General features: G+C 38.5%; 1 protein-coding gene across 1 annotated transcript; it reads right to left on the reverse strand.

Annotated features, from left to right (window-relative positions):
• Positions 1–1,033: 1,033 nt before the first annotated feature.
• BLOC1S5 (biogenesis of lysosomal organelles complex 1 subunit 5) lies at positions 1,034–10,728 on the reverse strand. Its single transcript, XM_005525303.3, has 5 exons — positions 10,591–10,728; positions 9,334–9,416; positions 7,087–7,216; positions 5,374–5,432; positions 1,034–3,134 (listed from the first exon to the last, which is right to left on the reverse strand). Exons 1-5 carry the CDS (start codon positions 10,685–10,687, stop codon positions 2,955–2,957), a joined length of 549 nt encoding a protein of 182 aa, XP_005525360.1. The 5' UTR covers positions 10,688–10,728; the 3' UTR covers positions 1,034–2,954.
• Between the last annotated feature and the right edge of the window lie 8,525 nt (positions 10,729–19,253).

Consider the following 19,253-nt stretch of genomic DNA (forward strand, 5'->3'; position numbering starts at 1 on the left):
GAGGAACAGCACACAGGTTAATTTTTAACATAAGGCAGTTTAAAAAACCCCAAACCCTTAAATACCTCTCAAGCTCCTCAATTTATTATTTCTCCTAAAAACACCAGGGGCAGATTTCATACATCAGTTCCAAGGAAGACACCAGCTTCTTGCTATGTGTTCATTAGAACAGAAAGACTAAGAAAACATTCCAGTGGTTACATGACACCCAACCCCACTTTCAGTTCCAAAGAACAGTTCAGTTAAATAAGCAGCGCTAATAGTTAAGCGAAAAGTTATACACATAGTCTGGTACAAAGATGGATTGCAAAACTCACTTTTCATACTAGACGTTAACTTAATATTGAGGACCTTTTTCAACTCCCATTGGAGTCCAATGCAAACTTCTATCAGGTTTAACAGGGATTAAATAAATCCTCAAGATTTTTAAAGCTATGGAATTCAGTCATGTAAAATTGCAAGTATAAGGTGAAACACTTCCTTCATGCATCAGTGGCATAAAAGCAACTACTAAACTATTGATTTTTCTATTTCTCCCAAATAGCTGAGACTGTGAATAATAAAAACTTGAATTTTGCAAAGAAAGTTGCACTGTGGAGAATTACTGTGTCCAGACTATAGTCCCACTTTGATTAAAAAATACTGGAGACAGGAATCTTTGTCAGACATATTGAGATAGTATTGGACACATCAGGTATTGGTCGAGATTATTTTAAGCATTTGGACAGAAAGGTAGGTTTTCCTACAAACGCTGGCAAGTTGCTTCAAAGATGATTAAGCATTTCCAAGTACCTACACCATGTCATGCAAAAAAAAGTGAAAGTTACTAAATGAATTTATTTCAGGAACAGATATTTTTCATTTAGTCCCCACAATGAATAACATTGACCAAGAGGTAGACAGATTTTGAAGAAGTGTGCTTTCAAATGATCTCCAGCAAAAAAGATTCTTCAGCATAAAACACTCTGAAAGAAGAACACTTTTTCAGTGTTAGTACTTAAGAAGCTTTTAAAAAAACCAGGAGCACACATCCTACGGTTTTGCAAATACCACTTTATTTTCCAGTGAATATCCAAATTATAACACTTGCATCATTGCTTATGAACCTTCAAATTGATGAAATACTAAAACCTACAGTTCCAGTGCACAGTTAATTAGATATCTAAATCTTAATAAAAATTATCAGTGCAAAAAATAAAAATTAATTCAGTATGCAGTTAAATGCATTTTGTTACAAAGATATTTGGGCTTTGAGCACATATACATCAAATAATCTGGTAGGAGAAGCCACTTCCACAGTCTGTGCTCCAAACAAAACGATTCCACACCCAATTCTAAAGACAGGCAAGAACACAGTTTTTCTTTTTAAATGAAAAGTCTGAGCTTAGTTACAACATTCATCACGGATACACAAGCCGAGAAATATTACAGAAGTCACCCTCTATTCAGATAGGAGTTGTTAAAAAATAGGCTTTCCTATTTTTCATGTGTGGGATCCTTTTGAGATATCTCTGTTTTTTCCATTCAGAACAGAGAATTAACAACATTCCAGCGTGCCCCAGTGTTGGCAAATCCTCTTTTGAGTCCAGATACACGATGATGATTGATGAAGCTGTTGGGCCTACGGTAGCAGGCAGAGCAGCTTGGCAGGAATTCAGTGTTATTGAAAGAAATCTCAAATACTTATTCCATCTCCTCTACTAACTTTAATCACACTATCAACATTCTGCCAGGAATGGAGCCTTGAAACCAAGCCATAAACCTACACAAGCAACCCTTGTTGGTATATTACTGCTGCAATACAGGTAAAGCGTAAATTCTGTTTATTTTTACCTGTTTCCATTCTACATTGGACACCAGCTAAATTATGGAAAGATATTTCCTGCACTAACGGTTAGCTTGCAGCAAATTTCATTAAGGTACTACGTCTCATTTTCCCCGGTTAATGAACTGATTAAGTTAACTTCTTCAGTTACACCACTGGTAACTGCAAGTTTGGGATAAAGGAAAGCAGTGCAGGAGCATATTTCACATAGGCTGTAAAAGTTGGTAAGAAAGCAGATCAGTACTACAGGCATTTAGCCACTAATCTGCTCATTTGTTATGCTGATAAGGAAAAATCTTACCTCAGTTGCTTCATAAAGTTCTGACAAGCTTATCCTAAGTAAACCAACAGCATGCCAAATATTTAAGGTAAAACTGTACTAGCTACAAAGCTAATACAAAGACTGATATGCTCCTCATGATCACTTATTTAGCTTGTTTTGGCTTAGCTTAGAACAGTAAAGCTTAAAAAGAGAGGCCTGAGACAGAGGGATTAAAAAATAAAAGGAATTGTTGACCAAGCTTACCTTACAATTTTTATGTTAACAAAAATCATTCAAATTGCAACTCTACTTCATAATACTGAACATACAACCCAAAAGTTTGAATTGCCATTGGATTTAGAATTCTGTTGAGATCTTTCACTGGTTAATCTCCAAAGTAAAATATTCCATAAGAAAACTTTATTTTCTTGAAATCTACAAGCAGAATATAGAGTTTTCTCAGTGAATTCTCAGCTAACTATGGCTGGAATCCATTAACCTACTTTTTGGGAAAGGGCTGTGACTGCACACCAGGATAGCTGATATTACATTAGTCTCTGCTTTCCCAAATGATATGATACTCTGCCGATGGGAGAGAACTCCAGATTGCAACTCCCTGAGCTGATGTAGTCACACAACTTTTAGTTCCACCTTCCAAGAAACAAAGAAATACTAGCATTCCACTTGCCCTGAACCAAAAAAGCATAGATAGGCACTTAAGTTGAAAGTATGCAAATCTTTTCTTCTCGTACCAAGCCCGTAGAGGAAATTCTCCTTTTTTCTATCAGCTTCAGCTTTCCAAAAGAATCTCAATTTAAGTCAGAAGCAACTGAGCATGGCACAAATCCAGCATTATTAAAAATGGTCTTAAAAAGAAACATATTTGGCCAGTTCCTTCTCCATCTCAGAATACTGCTCTTTGAGGCGCTCCATAGCTTTTCTGTGCTCTTCATCCACCTCTGCACGTTTGTTCTGCTGTTCTTTCATGAACTCCTCCCAGTGGGCAATGCACTTCTCCTCACGAGCCATCACCTTGTCTGCCTGAAGCTGACAGGAGGAAAATACAGTGTTTTTAACAATCATTTCCATACTAAAACAGGGAGATTAATGAGAGCTACATAATGCTAAAGTATCTGGAAACTAGCAAGAAAATATATGGAAAGGGGAAACTAAAGAAAACTTTTATTTTTGTATAGCCAATCCCTAACAAGTGGTAAAATGTCTGCAATACTATTAATGTGATTGTATTAGCAATGATGCTATTTCTATAAAATACAACAACAGAGATATTAAATGTTTTGAAACTGGCAGCTAGTGTTTCTGCTTCAGCCAGCTAGCTCTCACTGTGATTAATGTCTTCCTTTATAAATAACTTATTTTTCCCCCTCATACTTTCCTACTGCTTGGCTTCTGCTAGGTCTAATTCTCTTTACTATCTTATCTTGGAAAAAAAAAAATAAAAATGTCTAGATATCTAGAAAAAGAGATCATACACACACCCAATGCACATGACAAAACACAGTGTAATTTTGTGAATTGCTTGTGAGCTGTATTGACAGTCTGGCTCTCTTATAGGTGCAGAAGCCAAAATAAATCTAGGCAGTTGTTCTTCCATTTGCTCCATCTCCCAGCAAAAGAGAGGATTAATCCTTTCTTTTTTAGCCACTCTCCTTTTCGATGCATCAGCTATGACTGTTTCTTATGTGTGGCATTTTTGTCATCTAAAGGCACTGGGAACCCATTTATATATTCTTAAACGCTCTCTCTGCTGTTCTTCAAGATCACACAGCACGGGCTAAATACATGACTTTTTTTTCTGTGAAGCCTTTCACACACTTTAATATTATGCCAAGATCCATTCTATTTGTAACAGATACAGTAACATCTACTGACAAAATACACCAGTGCACACTAACAGTTTCACTGGTACACTACTTTGTCTTGAACAGGTTTTGAAAAATTGGTGTTTCAAACACTTTTTGACACAGCTACACATCACCTACCCAAACCTGACACTGCATTCTGTCAAAATACCATTATTTTTTCAGAACACATCATTTCAGAAAAGTAAGGAAAAGGTATTTCTCCTCATGTGGCTGCACTACAAAGACAACTTTTATCCATACTTTTTAAAAAGTTACCTACATGTTATTACTCCCATTTGGAAAGTTTCAGGCAAAAAAGTCTTACTATACAAACTTTAAGAAATGCTACAAATCCTGGATACCTTTAACTACTCTTCCATATCATATTAAAAAAAAAAAAAAAAAAAAAGTGGAAACATACAGCTAGTATTTTTAAAAAAGAACAGTTACCATTCTTACTGACTGTTCATTTTCTAAGTTAGAAAATTCTAATTAAAGTTTTACTTCAAACAAACAGTAGCAGAACTGTAAGAATTTCCTACCTCACTATGAGTATCTACCCTAGTATCAGACACAAGCAAACACTGTCAGTGCTCAGAGGTGTGCTCTTTGCCCAGTACCAGTATTCAATTGAAAGTGGACTGCCCATCTCCATCAGTTGCAAAAAAGGAAAGAAAAACATAACTATCAAATTATGTCCTTCAATGCACAGCCTGTTTTGCCTGATGGCCATGGAAATGTCTTTGGTTTTTCCTCAACTGAATTATCAACAGCATTTTGCAAGTAAAGAGATAACACAGGAACACAATAAAGAAGTAGGAATGGGAGTACATGAAACTAATTTCTTGTATAATTTTCCAGGTTTTAGATTCAGAGCACATGTATTTCAAATAAGCAAAGTGGAGCCAACTGAAAAGGTTCCAATGATTCGCCTGTTCCTATAATACAGCCCTTCATTAAATAACCCATCCACCAGTTAAAAAAAAAGACTTCCTTTTCAACAAGCTATATATATATAATATGGTCAATGTTCTCAGCTAACTAGGAAAGATTTACATTTCCATTCTGGTAGGTTAGTAGATGTTTTTTGTTCCACAGAAAACAAGCTTTTTTTATATTTAAGCTTTCCCTGTATGTGACAAATGTTATAGTCTGAACTAGGAGGGAAAATAAAGCAAAGGAAATAAAAAAGTTTAGTTTCCATATATCAGGAGATTGTAGAGTTAGCTAGATCCATTAACTTTGCAGTGTGCATTTTACAAGTGCAGAAATTACCCCAAAAAGTTTTACTACAAGTATATAAGGTATAGAAAAACATGTTTTTAAATTTTGCTATACTGAAAGCAGATAAATGTGCTGTGAAGCACAAGACTCTTAGACCACAAAATCGAAATGTATGCATCCATCTATCCATCCTTTACCTTTCTCACTTCGTACTCCCTCTCTTGGAGTCTATGGATCATAGCGTTGGCAGCTTGCACTGAAACAACAAATTGCAGTAGATCAGTCTGCTGCTGTAAATCAAAAAAAATCTGCCTGAAAGGGATTTAGAAGATGCAAGAGGTTGCAAGGCGAAGATTATATTCCACTGTGACACTTAACTCTACCCAAGAGTCACCTGTACCTGCAGAAAATGCTCTACACTTACAACTTTTAAGCTTATAAAAGTAAGTAGGCTTCTTGCAGTGTTCAACCTCTGTATGTTCTAGAAGCCAAAAGCAGGAAGGCAGTGAGATCCTCTTGTGCCCACACTCTTACTGTTGCTGATGAGCTGGAGTGCACTACTCAGCACCACAGAAGACATCAAAAACACTCTCAAGTCAGTAAGTAGAAACAGGGGACCAATCTCTATGTTTTAGTTAGTTGGGGTATTTTTTTCCCTATTCTTTCCCCATCAGCTGTGTATAGACTCCACATGTACAACATCTTTACGCTGAAGTTCATCTCTTCTCTCCCAGACTGAGCCTGGGAAAACTTGTCAATGGAAATAGGAACTGTATTCACACACCACCCCCCCTTCCCCCCACTTATTTAACAATTAATTTTAACACAATTAAGTACACTAATTTCCCAAACAGCAACTAGATGCACTCCTGGACAACTGGCTCAATCTGCTGCTGCTTGAGCAGGGAGGTTGGACATGACCTCCAGAGGTCCCTTCCCACCTCAACCATTCTGTTACTGAAGATGTACTATACAGCTGGCCATTAGAAAGTCAGGGAGCAGCACTGAATTAGTTAGATGGAATTAGGATGCCTTATTTACATGAACAAGTTTTAAGTTTCAATGTCTTCCTGCAATCCTTTTGGTGTGTAAAGCACCATCTACCATTTGCTATTCTGCATATGCCAGATGCCATATAAATAAATTATAGGAAAATTAAATGCTTACACAACATGCCACACATAAATTGTAACAAATCCCACGGTGGCATGTTTCAACTACATAAATTTGGCAGCTAAAGCTGAGTACCCACACTCTCTTAGAATCTCTTTGGAAGAAGCCATCCGGCTAAATGAATAAGAAAAAAAAGAACACTTCAAAATTACTACAAATTTCAAACATTCTTTTAAAATCTGAGCAGTAAAGAAATATATTAATTAGGATTTACCTAAGATTAGCATGCAATTACTATTACTTCCCAATTTGACTGAATAATAATAATGATAACGATAATGATAATAATAATAATAAATTTCATAGCTATACAGCAGGAAGTTTTAAGTGATGTGAGACAGTATAATACACTCCTGTGGGAAAATTAAGAAACTTGAAAGTCACACCACATCATGCTTGCAACAAACCAGGAAACTGAAATTTTGTCCATGGCTATAGTCAACGTGGAGCACTGTTTCCAAATGAATAGGAAAAGAATGAGCTGAATCAGCTTCTACTTAAATTAACAAAAAAACTGTAATGTAACCTTAGCAACAGCTGATTGGCAGGACTACTATGTATCAAAAAGCTTCCACATTGTTTCTCTTTTAAAGTTGCAAAGAATGAGAACAAAGCACATAAAGAATAGAAAATTACCCAAATGTGGTAATTTTTTAACAAATCATATTTTGAATCCAAACTATTTAAATTACTCCTCAAAATGATACATCAAGAGCAATAAGAAGCAACCTGCTTACATCTCTTGAAGGTTTCACTCAAATTGTCTTGCATTGCCTGCTCACACTTTGGAAGAACACGTTCATTTGTTTCAAAGATTGTCTTTTTCAGATTTTCAAGTACTCGCAGTTCTCGGAGGCCACGCTTTTCCTGCCACAAAAATGAAAGAAAGTGAGTGGCTAGCAAAGAATTCCACTTCACAAATTAAAGATGGTTTCCCAGATGAAACTAATAGTTTCATCTCAAAGACTAGACCATTATCTACTAAAGTGTTAGTCTACTTACTTAACAACATAGATAAAATTGCCAAAAAAAGAGAGCAATGTTCCTTTCTTCACATTACAATACAAAAATCCTTTGAATGACTCCTGTGGCCCTTGTGAGAAAAGATTGTATTAACTATTTACACACTGTGGGGAAAAATGTTCTGTTTTGTACAGATAATTTATAGCATCTCTGAAACAACGGAGAGCAGCAGAGCTTGAAAAGCATTTCATTTTTATAACGCAGCTGGTTACTGAGAAATAACATAGCAGTGATTCTGTTTGCTTGATGTCTGACCTTCCACATTTAGTGTGGCAGGAGGTGAAAACAATGCAAGTAAAATTGTTTTAATTGAGGTAAAGCAACGAAGTTGACTAAAAGATAATATAACACAGCTGACTAAAGACAGAGTTCTTTTAGATCACTACTGATCATGATTAATTACAAGTACAGCAAGATCTTGTTTTATTGTCTAAATAAAAAAATTAATCTATTTTTCTGAAGCCACAGCACTATTCCCACTCTGAATTTCACCAACATTTTACTTTAGATCAAAACCCTACATAAACAAAAAATACTCTTATCACATGAAGTAGGACAGGGATCACCACACCCATTTTAAAACTTCAGAAACAGAGGCACAGACAAGTAAAACTCCTTAATTAAACTCCAGATTTCCTGAGTGCAAATCTCCATTCCTTGCACATTAGCTGCTAATCACTGAAAAAATAAGCACAACCAAAAACTATCTCATATCTCAAAGTTAAAAACAAGCAGAATTTTTGGATGCTGGTGGTCCTGAGCCCACTTAAAAGAAATTCTAAATTACAAAAATTTAAACAATGCTCTGCTTTCTTATTCTCCCCCCATAAAAAGTATAAACCAGTAACTAAATTTCAATTAAAGATCTAAGAATATATTAAATTTGTCTAAGAAAGAGAACAAGACTTCAGGTGAAATGAGACAAATATATGAACTATCAACCTAAAGATATAAGTTCTAATTTTATCCATGAGTTTAATATTTTCCTTCCTGTGGAATGACATTTAAAACTGCTTACTGTATGCCATAGTTTAATTAGGGAAAGCGGAGAAAAGAAATTATTTGTTATGACTCTCAAGCCCATGCAATAGAGATCTGATGAGAGTTTATTTCATATCTGTATTTTGCTAAGCCAGCAGAGATAAAATAGACCTCTGTGAAATATAAGCTACAGTCGAGGTGGGGGGTGAGGGGGGAAAGACATTTTAATGTCATTCAAATCAGGTCTGCATACTGGAATTTTGAGGTACAACTGCATTTTCAGTTACATTTTTAAATTCCACATTCTGTAAGAAAGAAAATCTATACAGTAACAGCCTTTTGCTGGCATAGGACTCAAATTTTCTAAACTTTTGCTGCCATCTTGTGGAAACCAAAGTATACTTTCCAGGCAAAGCTGTATATAAACACTTCAACACATTCAGTACTTTAGCCTTATTTGCAGCCAATCAAATAACAGTTATTCAATTTTTAATGATTTTATTACTTTGCACAAAGTGTTCCTCTTTCAGTAGTATCACTTTCTCTTGTGTAACAAAAATCAAAGAAAATAAAAATATGACTGTGCTAGCTGAATCCACCTGAGGCATAAAGTAGTTTCTCAAGATGTAAACTTACACTGGCCAACAATACTTTCCTTGAACCAACCAGACCTCTCTAAGATGTTAGGACTACATTATTCTCCTACATTAATATTCTTGCCAGTCTTCTGCAGGAAAAAAAACCTAACCAAATAAACCACATGTTCTTTTCAAAAGTCTTAAAAGAAAAAGACCTAATTTACTGCCTCGTTTGCTAAAGATGCAGACTTATACTACAGAAGAGTTATTTTAGGAAAAAAAAAAAATCTATGTCAATTGCTTTTGAAGAAAGTTATGTACATACTATGAGATGTAAGAAGGATGCTAAAGCTGTTCAAAGTTTCAGACCCTGCTGGCATCCAGTAAGATACAAATACTTACCTCAAATTCTTTAACAAAGTAACGTATTTCTCCCTGAATTACTGGTCGATGATCCAGCAGTCTTGAATAGACTTCTCCAACATCTAGAAGATTAATGAAAGCCGTAATTTCAGTTTTTCTCTCACTCTCACACCAGGCTACAAAACACAGGCAGCACACTGTACCTCAGTGTGAGGAAGGACTCTTGCTCACCAAATACATACAAAACCAAAGGAGCACCTGAACAGAATTTGTAGGGTAACCTATCTACCCACCAAACCACCAGCTCAGATAAAACACAACAAACCAGTATTCCAGATGTCAAAGCTACCTTTCTGTAAAGGTGAACATTCTCCTCTGTGGCTCAGCACCCTTTGTCTCAACCCCTCAGTATAGCTTCTGTATCTGATTGTTAGCGCTGGTAAAAGAACAGAACTAAATGCTGCAGCTTAACAGAGATCCACAGATTAAGTGTGGGAGTCTTTCCTGGCAAGAAACAGAAGGAATCCTCATTACAAAGGAAAACTGTCAGCATTTTCTTGGATTCTAGGGCCAGACTTGAAATTCAGTCTTGGAAAGGAGTATTTACTATTTAAGCATATGCAAAGAAACAGGCTCGCCTGTCACAAAGAAAAAGCCTGCTAAATTGAAAAGCACTGTGAGAGCATAGCAAATACTGTTTTAAGAAATACACACTGTAGTCCCCCAAAAAGCCTTTAAGGTGGCACTACCAACTAAAGGATGCGTTCTCCTGCCCCAGCTGATGGATCTGCCCCGTGGCTCTACTGTATCCACCTGTGTTTGTTCTACACCCTGAATCCCACCTCGTTCAGAACGGTGTAGAACGCTTATTTAGAAACTCGGGAAAGTCATGGTTGCAGTAAATAAGGCACGGGCTAAACCACTACCCAGACCAAACGCTTCTGAGGACGGATTAAACAGAACAAAACCTGGGCGAAACAGGACCAAAAGCAAGAGCACCCCAGGAAACTCCGTGCCCGCGGCAAGGGCCTCGGTGGTCGATTGCTCCCCGAAAGAAAGCCACAGACACCCTTATTTCCCACTTTGAGAAACGAAAGTCAGCTAAGCCTCACAGCTGTCCAGCTTTAAACCTCAGTACACGCCGCCCAAGCCCGGAGGGCTGGAGGGCGCTGGAATCCTGGAGAGATGGACCGGTCCTGGGGGCGTCCCGGGACACTCCCGCCGCTCCCAGGGCCGCTGGGCCGCCTCCCCGCCGCGGCTCAGCAGCTCCGGGGGACCGCACCGCTCCCTCCTTACCCTTTATGATGGGTTGGATCGGGGACCCGGCGGCCGGAGAGTCCCGTCTCCTGTCGGCGGGCGGGCGGGAGGGGGACGCGGGGCCGGCCCCGCTCATGGCGCTCGGCGGCCCCGGGGCCGCGCCGGCCCTGGCCCGGCCTGGCTCCCACAGAGCTTCCGCCGGGCCCGGTGCCGCGCCGTGAGGTCATCGCGGCGCGCCGGCCGCCGTGCGGGAGCCGCCCCCAAGGAGCCCCGAACCCTCCCACACCCGCGGCTGTAGGGGCTGCTCCTGGCGGGGAGAGACGGGAACGGGTCCGGGGATGGAGGGCATGTGCTGCGAGGAGCGGCTTGAGGGAGCTGCGGGTGTTTAGCCTGAGGCAGGGGATGCTCAGGAGAGACCTTACCGCTCTCTGCAAACGCCTGGGAGGAGGCTGTAGCCAGGTGGGGGTCGGTCTCTTCTCCCAGGGAACCAGCGACGGGGCAGGAGCCTCAAGGCGCGTCAGGGGATGTTCAGGCTGGACATCAGGAGGAATTTCTCCACAGAAAGGGTGATTAGACACTGCAGTGGGCTGCCCAGGGACGTGACGGAGTCACCATTCCCGGAGGTGTTTAAGGAAATACTGGACGTGGCACTTGGTCTAGTTGACATGGCAGTGTTTAGTCATAGGAGGGATTCGATGATCTCAAAGTTTTTGCCAATCTAAGTGATTCTCTGGTTCAGAAATTATAGTAAGAGACATACATTAAGCAACCCACTTTGCTTCTAGGTGCAGCAAACGTGAATAGCAACTGCTGGACACGCAGGCTACAAAAGAATAAATAAAACCAACCAACCGAAAAAAAAAGAGCAGCAGTCTCTTTTTACAATTACTAACAAAAAGACATAAAATCCCTGTACATTTATTTTTAAACCATTTTAGAGTACAAGAGGGGCTCTCAGTATGAGAAAGATGTGGAGTTCCTGGAGGAGGTCCAATGGAGAGCGGCAAAATTGATAAGGGGACTGGAGCATTTCTTATAATGAAAGGCTGAAGGAACTGGGCTTGTTCAGCCCTGAGAAGAAACCTTATCACTGCCTATCGGTATCTGAAGGGAGGACAAGAGGATGGAGTCAGGCTCTTTTTGGTGGTGTTAAGCACTAGGACAAGAGACAACGTGCAGAAACGGATGCACAGGAAATTCCACCTGAATACAATGAAGAAGTTATTTACTGTGCAGGTGACTAAGCACTGGAACAGGTTGTCCAGAGAGGTTGTGGAGTCTCCCTCCCCGGAGATAAACTTAAGTACCTTCTGCATGCAATCCTGAGCCAGGTGCTCTGGGATGACTCTGCTTTGAGCAGGGAGGTTGGACCAGAGGAGCCACTGTCATCCCTCCCACCTTGACCCATCCTGTGATTCTGTGACAGCATTAGGATATTTTCAGTGTTTCCCCCCTCCTGGCCACTTACAAATTACAGTATATTAACTTCTGTTTGTGACTTTTTTCTTCCTGCTACTCAAGTAACTCAGTAATTTCTAGAACAGGTTGATTCTATTTAGGCCATTGCATCTAGGTTTGTTTCTTCTTCTTCTTTACACATTTTATTTTTTTTAAACCTGCAATACATGCCACACTTCTCAGTGTCATTGTATGGTCAATGAAGCATAAAGCGGATCACAAATTCTGCTAGAGCTGCTGCAGCCTTCAGTGTCCTACAGGCCTCCTTTCTACCTATATATATATATTATACCAGAAATATATTTTATACCAGAAAGGTGCCAGTTTAGCTGGAAATAATTACTAATTTATTAATAGAAAACAGCAGTAGTATATATTCTTTGTTAGAGATTAGTTCCACCCATGTTCTACTCTGCATAGCTTCTATAAGTAGGAGCAATTGTGTGGCTCAGGAAAAAAAAAAGAACTTTTAAAAGCTATTAGAACTGACATAAAAAATATTCTATTATTAAATCCTGTGCCACATCATAAAAGCTTGGGAACTGGTCACAGAAATTACTATATGGAGTTTCTTTTTGACAATATCTATAATCTTCTAAACTCAGGTTTAAAAATGAGTTAATTGGTTTTGTTGAAACCCCAAAAATCAGGCAAAATATATCTGGAACCTGTCTAAATTATAAAATGAATCCTACATTGGGAAGTGTTCAATACTTCAACTAACATTATTATTAAATTTAACATAAATATATAATGTAAAATAGTTTTTCACTCCTTCACTGTTACAGTCAGTAATTATTACATTAATTAATTAGTAGACATAAGAATTATTTTTAAAATAGTTCCCTTCTACATTATCTTTTTTTCCCCGAAAGTGACTACCTATTGCAACCTGTAAATTAGTATTTATATTTTTCCACTTGAATCCACAACATGTAAGCATTTGACAATCACCAGTAAATTAGTCATGCTCATATATTAATATCTGCAGGATGTTCCAGCTGGATCAGTCACCACTACTAATTTGAGCTAGAATTGTTCAAATGTTAATTTTACCCTTTCCAGCTTAGCTGCCATCCTTTCAAAGCCTCAGACAAATTATTTGCCCTTCTAAGCCCTATGCTCCAGCTTTTTATTTGTTAAGAAGGAAATCCTGTAGTTAAGGGGCTTTGTAACTACTGCATTTCTAGGAAAGAGTTTTTACATCATGACTAACGTCAGGTTCGGAATGATGGGACTGCAAAAAGGGCAAATCCTGTGACAGATAGTTGCATTGGTTTCTAGGACTACTGTTCTGAAACCATTCCTCCTTAGTTTGAATAATGTTAGGTTTTGCTTTTTTTATAATTTTTTTTTTAAGGATATGTTATTTGTTGTATTTATGCCTGGTTTAGTTTTTTGTTCTCCTGCTTACTCTCATTGCCCAGTGAAGCTTATTTTCAAAACATATTTTAAAGAAATTAAGGAGGACTTAAAGAGGTGATGGCTATAAAAAGACAATACTTGTGGAGCCCCTAACCTGTCAGTTTGTAGAAAGTAGTCATCAAGTCACAAAAATATGGAAATAGCTATGGCTTGGAGCATGAAAATCAACATATGTAGTCATCATGTATTTTTTTGGAAGATAGGCTAAACAACCTCTGTCAGTTTTGCCATGCAATGGAACCCGCTTTCTCTTTTAGGGATCACCCTGCCACTTCCCATTAGCATTAGCAGCACTCTGGATTGCAAAATCTTCAGATGAACGTGCCGAGTCCTGTCATTTCCCCCACAGGCTGTCTGGCAATTATAATCCACTAAAGGATTATTTCATCCAAGTGGCGGTGTCCGAGTCAAATGCCGGCAACAGGCAGGGAAACCCAAACCTGTTGAGGCAGACATCTACCCAGATGGGAGGAATTGGAGCGACAGCCCTTAAGAGGGTGAGGCGGGGGACATACTTTGTGCCAGCAGAATAAGTCCATGGGCTGCACCCGTGATGGGAGAGCAAGACCACGATCGTGATGGCTGGAAGTTTGCGGGCTGCGATGCCGATGCTGGCCAAAGCAGGCCCGGGGCTGCGCTCTTTGGAGGGGTGCCTTGTCACATTAGCCGGGCGGCCACTGTGTTTGATGCTCAACCTGGACAGACAGGCCTGCCAGGCAGAAACTGCTCAGGCAGATGATGCTGGGGAGGACAAAAATTAGCCACCGTAAGACTGAGAAGACAGATGACACCCAGCAGGAACAGCAAGCCAAATCTGCAGAATCCACAATGCAGCTGGCTAGCCTGGGGCTACCTGCCTCTTTGAAGAGGAACAGACATCACCTACGAGCTGTCAAATTAGATCACCAGCCTGAAAATGCTGAAAGAGATTTAGTTCTTCCAACAGAGAAGGGAAAGTTTAATGGCTGAAAATCTTCCTAAAGGGGCCAACGTAGTGTGGGAGGGGAAAGGGGAATCCTTCAGACGCAGCAACAATGAAAAATTGATCACCTCCCGCCTGCCTGCAGAGTGAGAGATGGGATCCACAGTGTTCTGTGGCAGCCACGCTGGCTGTAGTCGCTACCAGCATGGAAAATAAAGGCCATGCCTGCAGGAATGTGCACAGAGCAGCAACAAGTAACGCTTGCTACAAAACTGATCCCCCTTTCCAAATCTGTGATATCTTTACATTGCCCTGGAGCTGGGCAATACAATACATCTCACATTCAGGAGACGCAGCAGTGGGATACAAAGGCCCAGTCTGAATCTGAAAACTTGGCAAAGCAAGAGATGTGTGACGGCATTTCCCCTTTAATTTCTTTTGCAATAAAATTCCAGCACAAAGAAAATGTGTGTTATCCAAGTCACCTTTGATAAATAAACAGAAAAAAAATACTAAGATTACCAAGTGAGTAAGCATGTGCTCAGGTGGATGGTGAATATGAAACCTGGCATTTCCATCAGGGACAACAGCAGCTTGATCCAATTATAGATGCAAAGAAGAAATATTGCTCTTAGGGGGAAAATATTAAATGTAGCAATCCATTAAGCAGCTGCATCATTGCAATTACACTTTGAAGTTAAAGACTGTGAAACACACCAAAGATGAAAAGAGGTGATAAGATTAAAAGCCAAAAGGGGAAAAAAACCAAAACAAATAGGCCTACAGATCCCTCTTCCTAGAAAAAAAAAAAGTAAAAAAAAGTAAAAAAAAAATTACATACAAAGTTCTGTATATACATACAATTGTAAAATCTATTTATGGCCATACCAAGCAAATCTACTTGAAAAATTTATTCCCAGCTTCTGCATTCAACATAGCAGACAATAAACCACAAATCACCTGCAGAGATGCAAACAGAAGATGCTAGCAGATCAGAAAGAATATGAACCAGATTTCTAAATAGAAGAGCTTACACTGAATTTCTTAATAATTATTTTATAGTTCTATCTATTCCTTTATTTTAATCTCTCTCAGCTAATCACTTTTTAAGTACTCTGTCCTCTTCCAAATCAACAGCCGACTTGATCATCTACTTTTCTTTTAACCAAGCAAAAAATAAAGATACCCAAGTTCTACTGCTTTTCTATCTGTAATGTTCCTTGGTCTATTTCAGAGACAAAACCACTTCCAAGTCACATTTTCATATAAAATAGTTAATATAAATGAATGTTTTATTTGAATTGCAAAATACATCTACATTAAACCTTACTTAAGAGTCTCAGCTCCCTCCAAGTAACCCAGGATCCACACCCACACTGAAAGGTCCAGAATATCCTTCTATCAGCTATAATTGAAATTAATGTGTATATGTGTGTGAGAGAGAAACAAAGTGAAGTTGTAGAATTATTTTATCAAGATACTCCAAAGCTGTATTGGAAAAACACCTATTGGAAAGTGTAAGGTGCACCTCACAAAAAAAAAACCAAAAAACAAACTCCCCATTTCTAGGCCTATGTGCTTCCAAAGATTCAGCCGGTAGCATGAAATTCCTGAGAGAAGGTCTACTTCAGTTTACAAATATTTTGAAGAGGGTTGGGTAGGCTATAGAGAAGAAATACAAGACGAAAAATATTAAAAATACGTGAAAATATCACCTCTTAACAGAAAACAGCTAAGGTGTTTGTTAGGAGGCTTCATAGGAGGTTACACTTTCTACACAAAGTATCTTGGGAGATTCATTAGGCGCAAACCTATTGACATCAAATACTTACAGTGGGTGGGGTGAAGAAAAGTAACAAAACTCGCTGGATTTGGACTGTTTCAACTGTGAACCAAAGTGATACCTTCTAACTCATTTGCTGTGTGAAACACTGGGATGCCAACGTGGAAAGTACATCACTGATGACCAGGAACACAATAGAAAGCATGTTACACATTTAAGCTATCATAAATAATTTCTTCAGTTTTGCTGCTGAAAAGCCTTCACTTTGGTTCCATCTGAATAGTCAGATTTTCTAAGTCCATAGATCTGAACTGGATTTTTTTTGTTGTTGTTGTTCAGTGTAATCTTTCCAGATTCCTCATTCCTGCTCACTCTTCCCTAATCCCACATTAAACCTGGATTTATCTATGAATCACTGTTGCCCAGTTAGTTACAAGACTCAGAAAAAGAAACACTCCTAGAGATTTCAAAAGTCAAACTGAATTCTCACTTAAAAGTGAAGCTACACACACACAAACAACAAAAAATCATCAGCACATTTCTAACATATCTCATGCAATACTTGAACATGTTTCAACCTGGTTGGTCTACAAGCAGTCATCTTGGCATCACGGGGAAAAAGACACAATGCTAAGTGTAGGATTTCACTGAACACTTACAATTATCATATTTATTTCACTGCTGAATTCTTCTGTTGCTGAAAGGTTGTCATGCAGCACTATCTCACCATATGGCAACACACTCAAGTCCCAGGGGCACATACTTATAAGACCATAACATGTCAGGCCCCTTGAATAAATTAGAACAATTATGCAAAATAATAATACTGCAGTGATGAGATACATTAACAAATGAAAATGTTGCTGTTCATGAAACGCTGTGAAAATAAATTCCACACATCACTGTGGTCATCATCATCATCAAAATGCAAAGCAACCGAAGTAAAACAACACATTGCCCTTCAGCAACTGGAGTTTTAAGAACAGAGAAAAGGGTTGCAAGGGAGCAAACGCTCTTTTACTAATGTTCAGTGAAAGTATAACATATTACAGAAAGAGGAAGTAGCTTTAAAAGCAGCTGAATATTCACCCACACAAACCCTTTACACAGACGATCAATGTTAATTTGAGAGCTCACACTACACCTCATTTTTTAAAATTATGAAGCATAGTTGTAAAAAATGTACCTCGTACAGTCTCAGACTGACTCAGAATTGTGTGATTTTTCATAAGTTTTCTTACAGATTTACTTGTCCTTGATCAAAAGGCATTAGATAGAAAGGGGGAGAGGCACGAAAAATCAATACCATCTGGTTTTCCCAGTCATCTCTCTAAAGGGAAAGCCTCAATTCATCCTTCTTTGCTTTTAACCCTCTATTGCCTAAAGATTCTCCAAGCAGAAGGAAAATTGAATTATGCTCAAGTTACTATACAATAATGACCAAATACTTTTTAGATAGTAGAGAGTTAAATATTACTAATCCACTTCTAAACATTTCATCTTTCTACTAGGTGAACATTCTTTTTAAGATTTCAGCAGCAAGTAACACTTTTGTTCTACACCAGAGAAAATTAAACTGGCACAAGAGGCTAGGGGATACTGCTGCAGTAGCATGTAGCCAACTTGAGAAATCCCAATACTTGCAAACAGCAGCTGTTTGGGATTAAAAAAAAATGACACTTTGTAGCATCATCTCTACAACAACCTGTCTGAAAAAGATGACAGTATTGTTCCCAGCATCATTTAGCTCTGGTTCAACTTCAGCGTTCTCAGCCATAATGTAAGCTATTTTCATGGATGAAGCTTGCACATTCACTTTAAAGAACTTAAATCATTCTCACTTAGAAAAGCATAGAAAAAAACATAGAAAAAACCAGTAAATGCAAGATGAACATGAAACTTGCCTAAACCCTGACCCAATGTACTGATGATTCACACCCATGCTCCCCTTCTGAAACAGAAAATGGTTTAGTATAGTGAAATTTAGTAGAAGTGCAAGTATTTTCTAAGTCTTACCGTCACTTGCTCCCACATGTGAGTGAAAAAGCAAACTCAGTTGAATATATACTATTAGATAACAAATGTTTGAATAAATTGGATATTAAGAGTACAAGTACTGACAGTAAACACCTGAAGCTCTCAGGCAGTTGAATATGAAAAGGTTTGAGAATTCAGTATCTAATGTATGTTTGTACTAAAGCCCATTCCACAACTCTTGAACAGATCTCAAGATTTCAGAGAGGTCTTTTAAGTACATAAGGTGAGCTAAATAGCAAGGAACAAGAGTAGCTAGAAGTGGAGAATTATGCCCCCAGGAAATTGTGAGAAATTTCCTGAAATTTCTGTCTCAAAAGTAACTTGGTGTGCTTGTAAACTTTCAATAAAATAATTAAAAATAAAATTATGTATATCTACAAAAACACCTATTAGAGCCTGGAATTGTCCAGGTTATGCTTATCCTTGCAAGTTTCTTCTGTCCATTTATGTGTCAGGACATATTTTAATTACCTCATCTCATTATCTACTTCTTTAGTAGAAGTACTTTACTGGGTGAGAGGCTTCTAAGTAGCACATAAAACAATGTACAAGTGAAGCTGAGGACTAACTGCTGAAGAAACCAATGCAGAAGTTCATTTATCTATTAAAACACCAAAGTATTTTTTTTATCTCTTTCATGCCTTAAATATTATCTGAATTGTGCAAAAGGTAATCAACTCAAGTTAGCACTTTTATACTGGTTACAAATAAAAACCAGAGGAGCACATTCTACATCATAAAATGACCCATCCAAATGTGTGACACAACAGTGTAGTTGGTTTTAAAGCCCACTTTAAACATTGCTAGTGAACTTGACAGAGCAGCAAATTATCTCAAGTTGAGGGTTTTGGTTGGTTTTGTTGGGGGGGGGGGTGGGGGTGGAAAAAGTGCATTTGCCCTTGTACAAAAAAAATGACACAAGGCACACCCAAAAACTTTAAAAACACTAACTTTGCTAGTCAGTTTTAAAAGAATTGCTTCTAGACTCAGTACACCACAAAATGAAGCAGGAAGTGAACAAACCTTTTAAAATCTTCACTGAAGAAAAGCTACAAAGTTTCACAGCCAAATTAAGAC

Source organism: Pseudopodoces humilis, chromosome 1 (assembly GCF_049639895.1).
Source record: "Pseudopodoces humilis isolate 2021_Gansu_Grassland_sample_001 chromosome 1, ASM4963989v1, whole genome shotgun sequence".
NCBI lineage: Eukaryota > Metazoa > Chordata > Aves > Passeriformes > Paridae > Pseudopodoces > Pseudopodoces humilis.